General features: G+C 41.6%; 2 protein-coding genes across 2 annotated transcripts in view; both read right to left on the bottom strand.

Annotated features, from left to right (window-relative positions):
• Nucleotides 1-3,007: 3,007 nt before the first annotated feature.
• Nucleotides 3,008-10,783, bottom strand: LOC122786712. The gene is made up of 9 exons (XM_044053189.1): nucleotides 10,656-10,783; nucleotides 8,625-9,364; nucleotides 7,826-7,988; nucleotides 7,609-7,715; nucleotides 7,266-7,420; nucleotides 6,507-6,634; nucleotides 5,716-5,971; nucleotides 4,185-4,501; nucleotides 3,008-3,534 (listed from the first exon to the last, which is right to left on the bottom strand). The coding sequence occupies exons 1-9, from the start codon at nucleotides 10,681-10,683 to the stop codon at nucleotides 3,077-3,079; spliced, it is 2,352 nt and encodes a 783-aa protein (XP_043909124.1). The 5' UTR covers nucleotides 10,684-10,783; the 3' UTR covers nucleotides 3,008-3,076.
• Nucleotides 10,784-15,320: 4,537 nt separating this feature from the next.
• Nucleotides 15,321-18,430, bottom strand: part of sdc3 (syndecan 3) — a 38,445-nt gene continuing 35,335 nt past the window's right edge. Inside the window, exon 5 of the mRNA XM_044052728.1 lies at nucleotides 15,321-18,354. Within this exon, the coding sequence (XP_043908663.1) occupies nucleotides 18,188-18,354 (167 nt within the window). The 3' untranslated portion in view covers nucleotides 15,321-18,187. The remainder of the gene's footprint in view (nucleotides 18,355-18,430) is intronic.

Here is an 18,430-nt window from a genome sequence, read left to right on the forward strand (position 1 = left end):
AGCGGTTCCAGCGTTTGCAGCGCGCTAGTGATTGCACACCGTCAAAAAGTTTGGAAAAACTGAAAAGACGCCGTGTTTGACCACATCCATATATATTACAACAAGTTCCCTTTCTTCAAATGTCAGAATACTGAGTAAACATTGACGTGGAGGGATTCGGGTGGACAGAAGCATCCCATACTATACCTGTGCACTCACAGGTATGGGAACATACATGCACACACACACACACAGCCTTGCAGACAGACACACACTAGTGGTCTCCAGCTGTGCTCTGAGTACTCTTTGTTCATGTCAGGGAAGTGGTGGAAAAAATTATTACTGACTTAAACCTACATGAAGACCTCCTCAGTTAACACATGCAAGTTCACTGACACATGAATTTGAGGAAATCTGAAACATGTGCGCATACACACACAGTGTTAGGCTTTAGCTACACTACATATAACTGAAACACAGAGGGAAAACTCGACTGCACTAATGCTGAATAGTGCTCTAATGCTAAGGGATTCATTCCACAAATGAAAGCACTGTGTGTTTCTTTTTGCACATTGTGGGTCACACGGTGGTTAGTGGCTACCACTATTGCCTTGCAGCAAAAACACCAGGGTTCGCAACCCGTTCAGAATGAGGGCCTTTCTGCAAGTACCTACATGTGTGTGCGTGGGTCTCCTTGGGGTACTCCAGTTTCCTCCCACAGTCCAAAAACATGCAGAGGTTAATTGAAACGCTCTAAAATGACTGTACGTGTGAATGTGAATGTGAGTGAATGGTTGTTTGTCTCTTTATGTTTGCCCTGCGACTAACTGGCGACCTGTCTAGAGTGCAACCTGTGTTTAGCCCTGTGTCAGCTGGGATTGGCTCATGCGACCCTCATGTGGAGGATAAAGCAGTAGACAACGAATGAATGAATGAATGTTTTCTAATGTGTCTGTATCTTACTATCGAAGGAACAGTCTGACAATTAGACTTTTGAGAAATGAGACTGATCCTCTCATTTTGCCACAACTACAAATTGTTATTTAAGACTTTGTTTAAGTTAGTTAAATTAGGTTTAGGACATAGGTGGGGTTGTGTTTTGGGTTGGGCACATGGATGTTATGGTTAGTTTTAGAGTTAAGAGGCTGGATCAGGTATTCCCCTTTCAATGGCTCAAGACCCACAAATGGGTTGCCTCACATGGTTTTGGGGTTGGTTGATGAATCTGGAGACATTTGAAATTGTGATTCATTTATTATATCTCTCAGAAAGGGCTGGTTCCTATTGAAAATATTAGATGATACAGAAATTGTAGTAAAAAATTCTGTTGTTTTATGACTAAATGCTGTTGTCTAAATTTATGTTGCAAATTGTGTTTGTGTCTGTTTGTTATCTTTAAAAGATGGATCTTCATATAAAAGCTTTACAAAACACTGGGCTAGAGAATGTGTTATTTGAGTGTTTGTCCTCACAAAGATCGAAGTTGGGGTATGTGTGAATGAGTGTTCATGCTGCACTCCTCCTGCCAACAGTAATAACACAGGAGCCAGTGAGCAGGAAGAGAGAGCTTCATTAAAAACCCAAATACAGCAGTTTCATAACCAACAGTTCTGTTCATCCCAGAACCCCCTGTGCTTCAAACACACTCCTCCTTCATCGTCTTCTTTTCCCTCCCATGCCTGCTGGCAGAGCCCACCCATCATCCTCTCCTCCTCCTCCCCGAGCAGAAGCTCATATCTCGACTCTCCTCCCTTGTCCCCACACCAACACTGCCTCACTCCTCTGTCTACCTTCTCCTTTATCTGCTCCCCAGGTCCCTGCCACCTCCTTCTCATTCTCATCAAACAATTCCTTCTCTGACGCCCACATCCTCCGTGCTTCACTTCAAACTACACTTTTATATACAGCAGGACTATGAACCGGAAATATTAAATAGAGTTATAAGAAAAAACTTTTTGTTTTACTTTGACAACTGAGAGGGAAAATGACACACAGGTCCCAATGGTCTGTTCGAGTCTCAGGAAAATGCCTACAGCTCTTTTACAGATGGAGTTTCGTGTGGGGATTAAGTTTCATCTAACCCCAGCAACTGATGTGCATACGGAGAATAAAATCAGCGGAAAGTGCAGTAAATATGTAGGCACAACAGATAGCAACATAGATTTAAGGTTTTGAGCTATATTCAATGTCATCTGGGATACTTCTACCTCAGAAACAACAGACTTTATCCGCCTTCAGTGGTTTAAAAACAGTCTCATACAGTTGCTACTACCACCACCATCACAGAGACATCTGTAACTGAAAACCATCAAGTACTTTCCAGTACACAGTCATCACACACTACAGAGCAGTGCCCCCGTGTGGTCTAAACACCTGCAGACACATCCAAAATGAGTCATATGCATATATTAGGCAGGGTTCAGATTCTTATGTCAATCAAAGGATCTCACAATCTGGTATATGGACTTTATGGACTGTTACCAGGTTTCAGTTAAGGTTGCAATAAAGTCACGAGCAAACGGATGGATCAACAATTTGGAAGTTTTTATAATTTACACTTGAATTTCACTAAAATCACTAAATACTCTGCCTATTAATCTGTGCTGTGATTCAAATATCCTCATCACTGTGTTATTTCTGGTTTCACAACAATTAACTTCTTTAAACAGCAGCACATCATAAGCATAATGTACTAACCAGTACTAAACCAGTCAGTGGACTGGCTCACTATGTGTGTCTGTATATTTACAATTTACTTAACCTGAATCAAATTGAGTTTCTGCGTAACTCTATATTCTAAACTTTTAAAATACAATACCCATTAACACAACTTCACCCTTCTTCTCACCCCATACATACACCCACACCATCGAAATAGATTAAATGGAGAAATATAAAACCTTTACAGAACAAACATTTATTATAGCCCAGCTAAGTGCAGCACAAGTGAGCCTGCGGACATTAACATGTTTTACATCTGTCTATATATGTTAACATATATATATATATATATACACACACACACATGCATACACGCAATACTACATTACTATTTAAGAAAAAAACAAAAAAACTCTTTAAGCACACAAGCATGCATTCAAAAATGTATGGAGGAGAAGTCACATTGGAAGTGACTGTGTATCTCTCGGGGGCTCTCATACTCAATCTTGACACAAGGGGGCACTGGAGGGCTTTCTGGTGATGCAGGGCTGACCTGAGAAGGTAACAGAGATGCCACCTTGGTTGGTGTGCTCTCTGCTCTGAAGTGTGGGGGACGCAGTGTGGACACAGGTGGAAGGATGGTGCTGCTGCTACTGCTGCTGCTGCTGCTACTGGTGGTGGTGTGTGAGGAGCGCTGCGAGTTTGCTTGTAAGAGCCCGAGATCCCCCTGGGGACAGAATACAGGGGGAGGCAGGGTGGTGGAGGAGGGTGGCTGATGGTCTCTAGCAGCACCCATGCTGGCAGGGTAAGATGAAGGACATCGAGTACGCTGGTGCACACCTGGCTGACTGAACATGCTACCCCACGGGTATGACTGATGTGCTGTGATCCCTCCTGCAAAGAAAAGCACACAGATTCACAATGACGTGACAGTTGAGCTTTATGAGAGATAATTTAGCAGAGGCTCAGCAGCAACATCCCTTAAACATGTCTATGTTAAACAACATACAGTATATGCCTATTTTTAACAGGCTTCTTCTTAAATGACACAGTTCAGACCTGGGACTAACATCCATCCCGAGGGATACAATCTAGAGTGTGGCTTGGGCAGCAAAAGCCTGAGCCCAAGAGAATATTGACCGAACCAGACAAGCCTCCTGTATTTTTTTGTCCAAGCCCGACACAGAGTAAGATGAAGCGAAAACTTACCAACGATTCTGTCTCCATCGGTCACTCATGTCGATACACAGACTCACACACATCGCTGCACAGACACCGTCACATACAGAGGTCACAGGAGACGCAGATGTGTCCCATATCTCAGGATATGTGTTAAAACCAGGTCTGAACCGGGTCAATGTTACAGCAAGTTAGACTCAAGATACTGTAGAATGCAGAGACATGTTCTAGACTGATGAGTCTCACGTCTGTATCTCCATCTAAATTCTAAATGTGGTGTGGTTATAAAATGCGGGGCAGTGCATTCATTTGCAACATCTCAAGTTAATAATATGCCCAGATTCTTTTTGCACAAAGTGACTCACCATGATGACCAGTGGACTGCAGCAGGATTTGTCCACTACTCTGGGACTGGAAGTAGGCGTGGCCTCCAGTGGAGTATGTCACCACACCTGTGGAGTTTCCCCCGGGGCCAAAGGTCAGGTAAGAGGTAGGGTTGGAATCTGGAGGGTTTGGGGTGAGGTAGGGGGACGGGGTGAGGTAAGCCATGCGAGGTAGAGCTGCTTGAGCTTGGTGCTGTGGTTGGCTGGTGGAGAAGGAGGTCTGAAGCGGGTAAGAGAGACTGTTGCTCTGCTGGCTGGACGTCAGATAGTCGAGTTTCTCCCCAAAGTCAAACAGAGAACTGTGGACAACATAAGGGAGAAATGAGTCACAAAACCAAAGCAGCGTGGACTTCCACAGACCACATGCACTAGGAGCAGCCACAGAGACGTTTATATTCAGTGCCAGATGTGCATCAATATGCTTCGAACAGCAAGGCAGTGTACAGAGTTGTCTGGATAAACAGGAAGTCAACAAGATTATGTCTGCCAATCATTGCATATAGTGGTTACACTGGAATAGATACAGCAAACACTGTTACCATCGGTCAGATGTGGTTTGATTCCTGGCTCCGCTAGTCTACATGCCGATGTGTCCTTGGGCAAGACACTTGTGTGTGGAGATGGGTATGAGCGATGTGTGATAGAAAATGTGCTACATATAGATGTACTGTATGAATGGATAAATGGCAAAAACTGCAGTGTAAAGCAGCTTTGAGTTGTCATGAAGATTAGAAAAGTTCTATACAAATAAAGACCATTTACCACCATTACCACTTTAACCCGACAGAGGTTAGGTCTCTGATAGTAACAAGGATAATTTAGTAAATCACCTGCAAGCTAACACACTGAAGCTACACTAATGGCTCTGTGAGGCTGTGGTTAACAATGCTTGAAGCTAAATTATGCCAGCATGCAAACCTGGTCACAACCCCAGCATTGATTTGTCATCGCTGCGACTGTGCATGCAGCCTGTTAACGCTGCTCCGGCTCCTTTTCCTGATTTCGATGTGTTGCCTCAGTCGTAACCAAATAAAATGTTGACCAGATGATGACACCAGGCCACAAGCCGAGCTTGACATTTATTTAGTTATCTTTCTGATTTACTTGAGCATCGAGTATTACTTGAGGCGATTTTGGGCTTATATACCTGTGTCCTCATATAGTTTTGAAAATGAGGGAAAACATTTTGTTTTGTGGAGAATGCAGACCATGATAATGATATGCTTCATAATCTAAGTAAATAAATAATTCAGTCACTTAGAGTTTTCTTGGCTTAATTATGGCAGTTTTAAGTCCTGAACTTGACTGTAGTCCCACATGCACAAGTAAAAAGAGAGATCTCGAACACTTGCATGAGCCATCATTATATCTGTTTTTCACAGGATCCATGGTCATGTCGGCAGTCTGTCCTCCTGTCATCAATGACATGTGTAAAAAAATCTCTCATACCGACTGTCCTTGCTCAAATCATCATCTAGTATTCATGTCACAGAGGGCTGTGAGCTGAGCTAACCTGATGTCAGTCTGCAGAGATTGTGTGTCACGGTGAGCTAAGGTGGAGCCGCCCTCCAGAGCATCTACAATCAGAGGTGGTGTTGGAGCCGGTGTGTTAAGGAGAGGTGGAGTGGGGTTAGCGGGGTTGTACGCTGTATTGAAAAGGGGAAGACTGGCTCGCCGCAAAGGAGGAGGGCTGTGCATAGGACGGGGATGGTACTCCGTTAACCCTCCCTGAGCAGAGAGCTGGCTCCCATCTCTCACTCTGGACTGACCTGAGAAATTGAACACACAGAATTAACACAAGACATAGGGCAGTTTTCTTTCTGTGGAATTTTACTAAATGAACGTGCAGGCTGAAGGTTCACTGAGCTCAAATCATGTGTTTTTATGTCTTCCTCACCATTCAAATAAGCAGAAGACATGTATCTTGTCTTTTAACAGACCCATCAGTTAAACAATATAAATACCATTTAACTTACATATGAAATGTGTGCCAGAGTCTTCTTGACAGAGAGTGATTTACAGATCAACAGCACTAGATACTACATCACACTGCAGCAAAACTGAGATATTAGTAACATGTTTCCTGGACAAACCTGTGCCTTTGTGCTCTGTGTTGGTGTTGTTGCTGCGCCAACTCAGTGGCCTCATTAAAATTAGAAAGTGGGTGGCTTTCTATTTTTTTACATTATACACAACCTCAGATGCAGACAAAACAACAATGTTCACAGTCTTTAGATACTTTAATACTTAAACAATAATCTTCTACACAAATTTGACTAATCCCTCAACTACTGAGAAAAGTACCAGGGCTGGCCAGCAGGTTGTTGAAGGAGGTTGAGGTCTGGTTAGACAGGGTGGGGAAAGAAGGTGCTGCATGGGCAAGCTGGGGCAGTTTGCTGGCAAAGTGACCAGGAAAACAGGAAGCTCCATTACTGAAAAAGAGAAAACATAACACAAAAAATAAACCATGCATCAAGTAAAGTTAAAAAATAAAAACAAACAACAGTTCAGGTGTTTTTGAAGCATGGTTGTATGAAATACTGACTCATTATAGACAGCCCTGCTGTTTCCATTAACCATCCTCAGGCACGGATGCTTGCTCCCACTAAAAACATTGCTGCCAGCAGAGACAGAAGGAAAACAGATTTTGGCTAATTAACTAAAGGCTCACATGATAAAATATATGCCAGCTTAAGCCTACAATATCTTAAGAATATGTTTGCTTGTGTTAATGTTAGACTGCCTTTTCCTGCTGGAAACGGACATTTGTAAACCACTCACTCTGCCACAACAATCTCCAAAACCTGTGTTTTTAGCTCTTGGAAGCACATGACCTGTTAGTCTACCTCTGCCTTGTCTGGTAAATTTGTATCACTTATGTAAGTCTGAATAAAAGGACTTTTAACACCAAAGTCACATGATAAGGATGCAGCAGTTGTGATGTAAAATAACCTCTACTATACCTCATACAACCACGCATCAAAATAAATAAATATAGTTAAAAAGATCCCAGTGGCACTGTGTTAGAAATTAAATATACTATGACCTGAGGGGCTTACTGACCTATTAGGTGCCAGAGTGGACAGTGTGGGATTAATTTGGAGATGTGGGGGGCTGCTGAGGCTGCTGCACCCAGCTCTGCTCTGTCTGTGCTCTCCCTTCGCTGTGATGGAGCGCTCCACTTTCCTCCACTTAGCCCTGCGGTTCTGAAACCAGACCTGGGACACAGGATTAGTAAAACAGACGGCACAGATAAAGAATGAGGGACCATGAGAGACAAACAGGATGAGTGTGGATACCGGAGTGAAACTGATAAGTTGATTTATTCATCACTATATCTGTTCTGACTTTGATGAAGACTGTCAAATTATATAGAAAAGGAAAAGATGGAAGATGGCTGCCCTACCATTATCCTCTGAGGTGTGACTCCAACTGAGGCTGCAATGACCTTCCTCTTCTCTGCATCAGGATAATGGTCCTCCTGGAACAGGCCCTCTAAATGCTCCAACTGATCTGTATACATATGTACAACACACACACACACACACACACATACACACAGGAGGTAAATTATTTCCATAGTTAAATATGAACTCACCTGAACAAACACACAGCATGATTACCAGTACTGTAGAGTGTTCGTGTTTTCTTCTTGGGTGCAGGTGGCAGCAGGCCACAGTCCACAGTCTCTAACCCTGCCAGCAGAGGGAAACTGAGGGCCTGGCCTCGGCCTCTGGTGCTGTAGCGAATGGAGCGTCGGGTGGAGTAAACCTGGGTTATCTCCATCTGCCGTTAACAAGTCAAACATACAGAAACCACTAAGCTCATTAACTCAGTCAAATCCAAGCTGTTGAAATCTGTCTGGTGTACAGTGCTTTCCCTCTAAATGATGAGTTTCTAACATCAAGTGTCACAATTCTTTGAAGCTGAATTCAATTTTAGAGAATGTCAAAAAATATATACCAAAAGCCATCATTGATGTTGGTTTGCAGAAGCTTCCCCTGGGGTGTAATAAGTGCATACTGTGCACATTTGAATATTTCAGCTCAAAGGAAGGAGAGCAACAACTTTTGTTATTTATTGTAGAAACTAGTAAACAAATTCAAGGAAAGAAATAACTTTATCTATATATATTAATGTGCAGCCAATCTTGAAATAGCTAGAGGTTTGCATAGTTTTTCATGTTTCATTGGTTAATATTATTATATTAACCAATATTATTGAACCCCATTTTCTTCCCCATATCACTGGTCATCCTGTCACTTCTGTCTCATTGTGCTGTATTATTGTATGTACGGAAAGGGTGATTGTAGTAATTTCGCTGTACTTCTGTATAAGTGACAATAAAGGCTCATTCATTCATTATGGATCTCCTTGCTTTTTTAGACAAAAATATATTCAATATCTATTATCTATGCTCACCTCAACAGGCTGCGGTCCCTGCTGGGGGACACTGCGAGACAGAAGGGGGCTGTGAGGCCGTTTTGTTCCCTGAGGCTGAGCTGGTGCAGGTTGAATTGGGACTGGAGGTTGTGAGGAGTACAGCAGTGGAATGGGAACTGGGGGACAATACATGCCTGTTCCACCACAGCCAAGATAAATGGGGTTGGACAAATCACTACTGTTCACTAGTCCAAAGGAAGGCTCCGACAGTGCCGAGCTCTCATCTGAGCTCATCGCTGACACCTCCTGTACCTGACTCTTCTTCTTCTCCTCCTCCAGCCTCTCACTACCATCTTTTACTCCTCTGCGGTTTCTCATTCGTCCACTTTGCTTCCTGCCTCGCCTCTTCCTACTCTTTTTCTGCTCCTCTTTCTCCTCTAAACGTTTTGTTTCTTTACTCTGATGCTCATCAGAAACTGTTTCCTGGTTGTTCTTGTTCTCATTGTCTTCCTTCTGCACCTCCTCCACTTCCATCCTACTCCCTGTCTTCACCTGCTCCTCCTCTTCTCCTTCTGTTACCATACGATCCCTTTCAGACAATTTCTGTTCTTTATCGTCCTTCCCCTCCTTCCCATCTTGCTTTGCCTCCTCTCCTGCCTCTTCAACCTCCCTCTCATTAAACACTTCCTCCTCTCCTTCTCTCCTATTCCTCTTCACCCTCCCTTGTTCATTCTTTGTTTCCAGATCCTCCAGTTCCTCACACAGAAGGCTCGGACAGTCTGCAACAGAGTGAAAGGGAGAGGATGTTTACGATTATGCAGGCCAAACTATTTCCTCTGCATTAATGTGTGCTCAGTTGTGGTATGTCATCTGTATTTTGTGACTAAAACGTTCAGTTTTAATCAAATCCAGACGTGGAGAGACCTCTGTATAATTATGTAACTCTTACCAGAACGCAACACAATGAGAGATTGTTGTCAAGCCTAATGCCCCTTTCCTTCTTTTTTTACAATTTAGACCATTTTTAGTCTAAAGTACAACATTTTCAATTGAGGACTCCATCAGCTTTAGCATTATCCATTAATCTGGTCTTTAAACATTTAATCCAAAATCAAAACGTGTTCAGTTTTCCTGCCATAGAAAACCTGCTAAATACTTAATATAATAACTGTTGCTAGGAGTGGGACTCACAGAGTACCTCACTATATGATATGTGATACATGGTCCACGATACTATCACGATACATAGATTCAGTGATAATCAGTATATTGCAATACAATCATATAACGATACATTACAATATCTGTCTGAGGATTTCTATATTTACTCACAACATTAACAACAAAGTGCATAAAGTCTATTTATTGAACGTGGATGGGGTATCTCTTAGCGTGGCTTTCTCATCTATTGTCCCGTTGTAAACTCAATCTTCTTCAGCCAGGTAACTTCAGCCCAATTTTCCCTCATTCATTCGTTCTGCACGAGGAAGGACGACGAGATATATGAACCTTAATGACCATTCTAACTTCACGGACCATGATAATTGCATTTAATGATACTATTTTATTAAGTGAGAATGAGAAGAATGCAACTTCAATCGCCCTGGAGAACAATTATTGATCATTTACTTATTAATTATATTGAAAACACATATGTTTCATGTTTCCTGCAGTTTGACTAAACCCTGATAAACCTCATCCTCTTCCTCTTTCTCCTCAGGAGAAACATCGGGCTGCAGTGAGTTGATAATTAGTGTCCCAGGTGTGCACGAGCTGTGTCCTCGTGCCACCTCACCTGTCCATTAATTAACCGAGGCCGGCTAGCTACTGCTAACCCGGCTAACCTGTCTGTCCCGACAAACAGGAGGTCGTGAATGTTAATGACCAAGTTTTAATTCTTAAATTGCCTCAGTGGAGCCGTGCAGTAAAGGGAGACTGCGCCTCACAGGAAGTAAACGTTTCCGGAAAGTTTTAAAGTCTTTCAAAACTAAGTGCAGGCTGAGTGTAGACTAGCTCAAAATGGCCGAAAAAAGTCAACAGTGATAAGAATAAAATATTGGACGTCCTTACCCAAGTCTTCGGCTAAGTCTTCTTCCATATTAGCAGGGTCAAAACCAATAAACGGGTCCTAATAATCAATTAACCGCTTAAGGGTGACGAAGCGAGTAGCTCCGGCGCCAGAGGCTAATGAGGTTGATTGGTTGATTGCTTCCTCTCACGAGCACAGACACACAACATTATCGCGTGAAGGGTGAAACGGAAGCAGCCAATCAGAGAGCAGAACAGGACCACTGAAAAACACACACACACACACACACACAGGTACGAAACAACAACTGTATGGATTCACAGAGAGTGACATACAATACATTCACACCGTTTTTGACCCAAACACAGTATTTACATGTGAGGTTAACACATGAGACATTTATGGGTATTTAATACAGTATATGTGAGAGATATTCATTTATGTATACAAATATATACAGTTTTGTAATGTAACAAAGTACAAACACTTTGTTACTGTACTTAAGTACAAAAGTCACGTATCTTTACTTTACTTTGTTATTTATATTTTTTAGCAACTTTTACGATTTCCTCTATCATTAAAGAAGAAGAGTTGGTGATGTTCTGTATTTATATAGAGCGTTTCTATAAAATTACATTTGATACTTAAGTACAGTAAATGTCATATGTCATATACTTTAATAATATTGTAAGTGGCTTCAAGCCTAAGTTATTTTCTGGTAAGATACTTGTACTTTTACTCAAGTATCCCTTTGCGGTACATTATACGAGACTGAATATATAATTATATACACGTGTCATAATGTGTACATAAAGTGTAAAGGCTGTAGAGAAAAATTACATTTTATAAAATCTAATTTGTTTTAGTTTAGTTAGATTCAGTTTGGGACACAATGATACAAAGATGTTTTTGTCTCACAGTGAAATTAAAAGGTTATCCATGAAATTAAATTCTCGGTTTGTCTCTCTCTGGTTGATAATTGGTTTGTATGTATGTATGTAAGATGTACAGTATATATAATATAAATATCAGACCTGCCATATATGTCCTATATTACATTTCTGTGCGGCGAAATCACTATTTAGATTGATAAATATGAACTTTCCATCATTAAATGATTTGTACCCAAACAATACTGCGGTAGGCAAGAAAATCATATTTCCTTTATTGTGCTTTATCTCAATATGTCACTCGAGCCCGAAACATAATGCATCCATCTATATTCAGACTAAATGGTAACTCCCACAGTGTCACAGCAATACAATATGCAACAATGACAACAGGAATGATATATGTAGTATGTTATCAGCCATTTTGATATAAATAATAAAAATATGTAAAGACGTTCTTACTCCTGTAAATCAAATGTGATGGTAATTTAACAGTAAACATACATGCAGATATTTGTATTGTAAATTACACTACAAACCTGAGGCAAATGCCATTTATAAATATGTGGAAGAAAGATTCCATGTTAACATCATGTTCACAGTTTTGTCTCCTCTGCAGTTGTTCCTCCGTTACCCACCAGATGGTGTATGAGCTGGACCCCAGACACCACCTCCTTCATGCCCCAGCTGAGGGGGCAGAGCTTTTATTATCCTGTCTTCTCCTCTTCAACAGAGGAGAACAGCTCATACAATCCCCCTCATCCTCTGCATAAAGGAATGTCTCTGTGTAACGCAGCAGCCCCACTACACACAACACACAGCACAAGGCCAGGGCGGCCTGTGTTGTCTTCCGTGGATCCAGGGACGGCCATCTGCAGACTCACTTCACTTCAGCTGACCTCGGCCTCCTCTGATGTGTTGTTAAGAATGTAAACTAAAGACCAATTTAGAAAAGTGCCCTTTCCCGTGTGCTCTTCTAATCCCCAAGGACAGTTTATCTAATCACTTCATAAGTACATTTTTATGTGATGACTTAAGAATTATGACGTCTCTGGCTGTTTGTCCCTCGAGGCCTTACTCTCTTTAGTAAGTGTAAATGGGCTGTTAAGAGGCTGCAGTCACACATGCACACACACACACACACACACACAGGGTTGCATGTAATGTCAGTGGGTTAGAAGTGGTATGTAGGCCACACTAATGCTGGTGTGTGATAACGCCAGAGTGAGACTTCATGTCTGCACGTGAGTTCCTTTGAATGCATGACACGGAGATATATGTCTAATGTTAACCACTCACTCACTCATTCATTCACTCATTTGTTCATTCACTCACTGAGCTGATTCCTGCACCAGGAGGAGAGAGAGAGAGAGGTGAGGAGCAGAAGAAGAAGAGGAAGAAATTACAAAAACATGTATACAGTGTTTGCACAAACCTCACTAAACCGTGTCAATACTGTAGTTTCTACTTTACTAGTCCAGGTTTGAGATGCGACTTTGAGATGGGGTTTTTTTCCCCTCCACAGCAGCAGAAGAGACAAACTGAATTTCATTTGTAATGCTCACAGCATTGAAGGATGAATAATTCAGCAGTCGTCTGTCTTCTCAGCAATGATGTCCTGGTTACTTTGGAAAGTTTAAATACCACAATGAATGGCAATATTTTTATACGCCTTGTGGGCAGAGTGTTACAAAATGGACATGTAAAACTGGACATACAGAATAAGACTTTGAGGATGAATATGTTTCAAATAGACGTGACATGAATCCATGTCAATATGAACTGCAGCTGTAATTAGGAAGAATGCAGTAGAATCATTCAAAAATCCCAGTTTAAACTACAAGTTTAAGTATGAACAGCAGGTGATGTAATTGGTGACACACTCTGTCCCCCTCCCTAACACACTGATATGAATCATATTTTACTATGTGATTTCTGCCAGTCTGAGTCCATCCATTCACTCTCCATCGACCAAACACTGTATTTATCCTTGAACAGGCTCTCGGGGGCTTAGAGAGGCTGTCGCAGCTTGTATTGGAAAAAAGAGAAGACCTGGAAAGCTTATCAATCCATCACAGGGCAGAAAAATATAGACAAACAGGCCAAACAGATTACACTCTCAGTGGAAACCTACAGGAAATATTTTTGCTAAAGTCATTTTGAATTCATGCAAAAATTATTCATATATGAAAGAAATGCTTAATTACATTAATGAAAAAAGTTGAATTCCCGTGACTCCCAGAGGCTCCAAAGTTCCCAGATTCACTTCATATTAATTGGTTTTGATAGTTAGTGTATTATATGGGAAATTAAAGCAAAGCAACATTAATTAAATTAATTATCATTTAATTAATATATCAAATTGTTTCAGTGCAGTTCTGTGAAGAATCCCCTGCCCGGCGTTTTGTCATGTGATTTATTACTTCAACTGTTCGAGTGCCTGTTTATGCAAATATCTAATCAACCAATATCATGGCAGCCATTGAATGAGCATCAGCATAGAGAAGAAATGCGATTTAAAGCGAAGGAATATGACGCGGTTATTGGTGCACCATGGGCTTGGCCGAGTATTTCAGAAACTGCTGATCTACAGGGATTCTAGTGCAGCACTTTAATCTCATCATGTTTACAGAGAGAGGTCAGGAATGAAATGGACACACATATACAGTATATCCAGCTGGTGGTAGTTTCTAAGGAAATTGTTGATGCCAGAGGAGAACGACCAGACTGGTCTGAAACAAGGTTATTATAGTTATAGTTACCTGAAATAAAAATAAAAACTGGAGTTTAAAGTTTTCTTCTTTGTAAATCTATTTCATACATAATCCTTTTTGGGTTCATATGAAGTGTGTTTATTTTTTCTCTGCCAGCAATTTTGAAAGGTTGTATTTTCTGTTTACAATGTTGGACACAAGGCTGTGCAAGTTAAACATAACATTTGTTATGTAGTTAATTAGGTTGGGTTTGTTCATCTAAGTCAATCAAATCTCTTGTCTTTTCTGTGTTTTATTTTTGCTCATGTTTTTCCTCAGACTTCAGGCTCACAAACAATGTGATGAGTCTCATGAGGGTTATTTATTGTTATTATTTATGTTGTTATGTACATGTGCGTCTGTAGTCTGTTGGCTGTTGGGTGATTTCTACCTTTCACACTACCCTGCATGCAACCTCAGCACGATGATGCACATCTTTCACTTCAGGTTACGTTCAGGTTTTATGACACACAATACTAATGATGACCTTTTTGGCATCTTGCACCTGGCAAATACTCCAAAAACTAATAAAAGCTTAACTAAAACTAAGCATTTACAACAACAAAAATGCCAGAATAAACACTAGCAAACCTGCTTGTTGGAGCGATTTATTAGTTTTTGTTCTTCGTTGTTTATTATACCTTATTTTGTTTACATTATAGTTATGTTTTTGATAGTATTGCTTTGCTTAAAATGTTTGGTGTTATTAGTTTATCTTTATTGCAATGTTTGGGTTACACACACTAGCTGACCCTTGTAAGTATAAAGGCAGGAAGCTGGTAGGAGACTCAAGTGGACCTAGGTGACAGGCATATGGTTTTTTACCAGTGTGGAAGATTTTATTGGACTAAATAAACCATCAAGACCTCAATAACCCAGCATGGACATTCAGTTTTCTTTTGCCTGAGTACACTCCCTGCTCAGGGTGTGATAGTAATCTAGTTTATTCAGATTAAGAACACGATGGGCTCCAGCAGCACACGACCACACCACGTACCACACGCAGCATCATATTTGTCCCCCCCCCCAACAACAATTTAATAATCAAATAAAGACAAGAGAGGACATTTTCCCCAATCAGGTTCTTTTTTTTATTTGGAACAGAGTGGCAGATTAGTGACAGGGCAGTGGCGTGGAGGATCCGCCTCCTCTCGCTCACTCAGCCAATGACAGAAACTCAGCCTTAAAAAATGCAAATGTATAAAAACAGGAATGGGAACAGCAAACATAGAGTAGTGTAGCCTCCATTAGGCTTCACACACACACACACACACACTTGCATACCCACACTCACACATAAACATACAAATTCACCCTCTCTCTCTTTCACTCACCTCGTTCACACACACACACACACACATCTTATTTGGCTACGCAGGCTTATATGGGTACAAACACAACTTTTACATTTTTGACAGTCACTTTAGAAAAGACAGTACATGTGAAGATCATTCCTGCCTGTGAGAGAGTGGCGTGTTTGTCTGTCTGTCCGTCCTGCGGCAGAGAGAGACATACGAACGGACAGACAGACAGACAGTGAAAAAAGACACAGTCAGTGTGTGTGAAAAGCCACTGTGAGGGACGAGCTGTCCCACATTCAGCAGTGAACAGACCAAACACGCGCGCACACACACACATCAACAGGCTAGTCAGTGTATACAAGAGTCTGCTGTGAAATACCGAGGTGAAACACACACACACGTTCATACACACACGTACAGGTGGCGGTTTAGATGAGATGTGGACACATTTATTCTCACACTGGCGAGTGGACAGGCAAAAATACACACACACACACACACACACAAGTAGAGGAGGTGCGTTACCTATGTGTGGAAGAGCGTGAGAACGGCTGGAGTAGGTAAACACACTCTCGACCACAGTACATTCCAACTTTAACTCACCCCTTTTTTTTCATTCACTCACTCACACACACACACACACACACACAGACACCCAGACTAGTATAGTTTTGACTCCCATGCATTTTTTTGTTCTACAGTACTGAGTATAATAGAAGCTACTAGCCCAGTCGCACTGGTGTGGTTATTGTTACAATCTCTTAGATAGAAGCACAGCCCTCTTCCTCCTCCTTCTCCTCACAATCCCCCCCATTCCCAAACTGAATCCTCAACCCACTACCTGGTCCTGGTCCCCAAAATGGTCCTGCAGGTTAAAGTTGACACCAAAAACACTGATTCAAACAAAAACAAAAAATCTCTCATAACCAACACTTTAAAATGATGATTTTTGACTGAATAAGTGCACGTGGGAGCAACTTCCTGCACAGATTCACACTTTGACCCGATTTCATTAAAGTGGCCCCCCCATGCTTCCCCCTGTGATCCACCCACCCCTAAAAAGAGAGCCAGTGGTGGAGGAAAAAGAAAGTGAGACATGCAAAAAGGGAGCGTGTGAGTGGGGGATAATGGGAGGACGTGACGTTTGGACTCGTGGTTGTGCTTTTATACAAACAGACCAAACGTTAAACCAACAGGCAACTAACTGACAACTAATCAATAACATAAATGAAAACCACCCGATTCTCGCTCGTATCAAAAGTGATGACAATCACGATGAGGATAAAGAGTGGTGTTGATATGTGTTCGAATGATATGATCTGGAGTATTTTTTTTTTTTTTAAAGTCCGTGTGGTGTGTGCTTAAATGCATGTGTGAAGTGTAGTATTTGTGTGTGTGTGTGTGGTTGAGGAGAGCACAGCTCATCTACCGTGTCGATGACTGAGATGAATAAAAACTCTTCATGATCATGCAGATGGTTAGTGATGGCAGAAAGGATACAATATTTACATATAAACTTTTTTTTAAACAGCTAAATACACATCCTCCTGATGAAGTGTTATTATTATCATCATTATTATTATTATAATGGTTTTATTATTATCATCATCATCATCATTATTATTATTATTGTTGTTGTTCACCATCCCGCCCAAAACATTTGATATATTATTGATTATTATTACTATCCATAACTATTCTTTGTACAACTTAAAGAGGAGCAGATGAGCTGGAGAGAAAAACCTCGGTGCACACGGCCTGTGTTTCCACAGTGGCTCCTCCGCGCTGTGGAACACGCCAAGGGTTGAGCACCGTTTTCTGGTTGGCTGAGCACAGAGAGAGGTCAGAGCCACCGTCGAGCAGATACAAGTGTGCGTGTGTGTGTGCGTGCGTGCGTGTTTATGTGGCTGTGTGTCAGTGTGTGTCTTCAAGCACCGGAGGGACGGAAGGCACGAAAGAGACCTTTCCTCTCAACCTTTGACCCTCTCTGGCTCTGTGTGGCCAACCAGACACTTTCTGTGTTACTCGGAGGGGTGAGGGGCGGTGAGGAGTCGAGACCGCCATTCTTTTTTTTGTATTCTTTTGTTTGTCGCCCAGCTCGTTTCCGCCCCTCTCCTCTACTCTTTTCTTCGTAGCCTTTTCATTCGCTCCATAAAAACAGAAGTGGGACTTTTTTTTGTGCTGGAAAACACAGGTTAAGCGCTTGTGTTTTGCTTTGTCTTGTTTTGTTGTTTGTTTGTTTGTTTGTTTTGTCTTTTTTACAAAATAATCATATCATTTCATACAGAACAAGAGAATCTGTAGAGTATTAATAACAACATTTACTTTAAAAACATCTCATGTGTACTGTATGTGTTATTTTTTTTTCTCAGAATATATTTGGATTTTTTTTTTGTCCTCTTTTTTTCATTTTCACTGAAAAGAAAGTTCCAAGTCCGCAGAGAGAAGGGCCCTCGCAAGTGTTTAGGAGACAAGAGGAGAGAGGGATGAGGAGAGGCGAGCAAATGAGAGGGGAGCGACTAAGAGGAGGAGGAGGAGGATGATGAAGGGGACTTAAGAGTATCTTTCTCTCTTCTTTCTCCATCTTTCTCTCTCCCTCAGTGTGCAGTGTCTCTCTGGCGTTCGCGTGTTATGCGTAAAACTCCTCCTGCTTGTCTGGTTTCTGGTAGGTGACGGTGGCCTGCTTGGGTTCCTCCAACGTGTAGCTGCCCTCGTCTTTCTTCTTCATCCTGTACACCAGCAGCATCACCAGGAAGGCGGCAAACAAGGCCCCCACCACACCTCCCACTATCACCGCTGGAGAAATGGAGAGGAGAGCACAGTCGATATCAAGAAAACACATCCAGGATATTACAGTTTCTAGAAGATTACG

This window comes from Solea senegalensis, linkage group LG20 (genome assembly GCF_019176455.1).
Source record: "Solea senegalensis isolate Sse05_10M linkage group LG20, IFAPA_SoseM_1, whole genome shotgun sequence".
Classification (NCBI taxonomy): domain Eukaryota; kingdom Metazoa; phylum Chordata; class Actinopteri; order Pleuronectiformes; family Soleidae; genus Solea; species Solea senegalensis.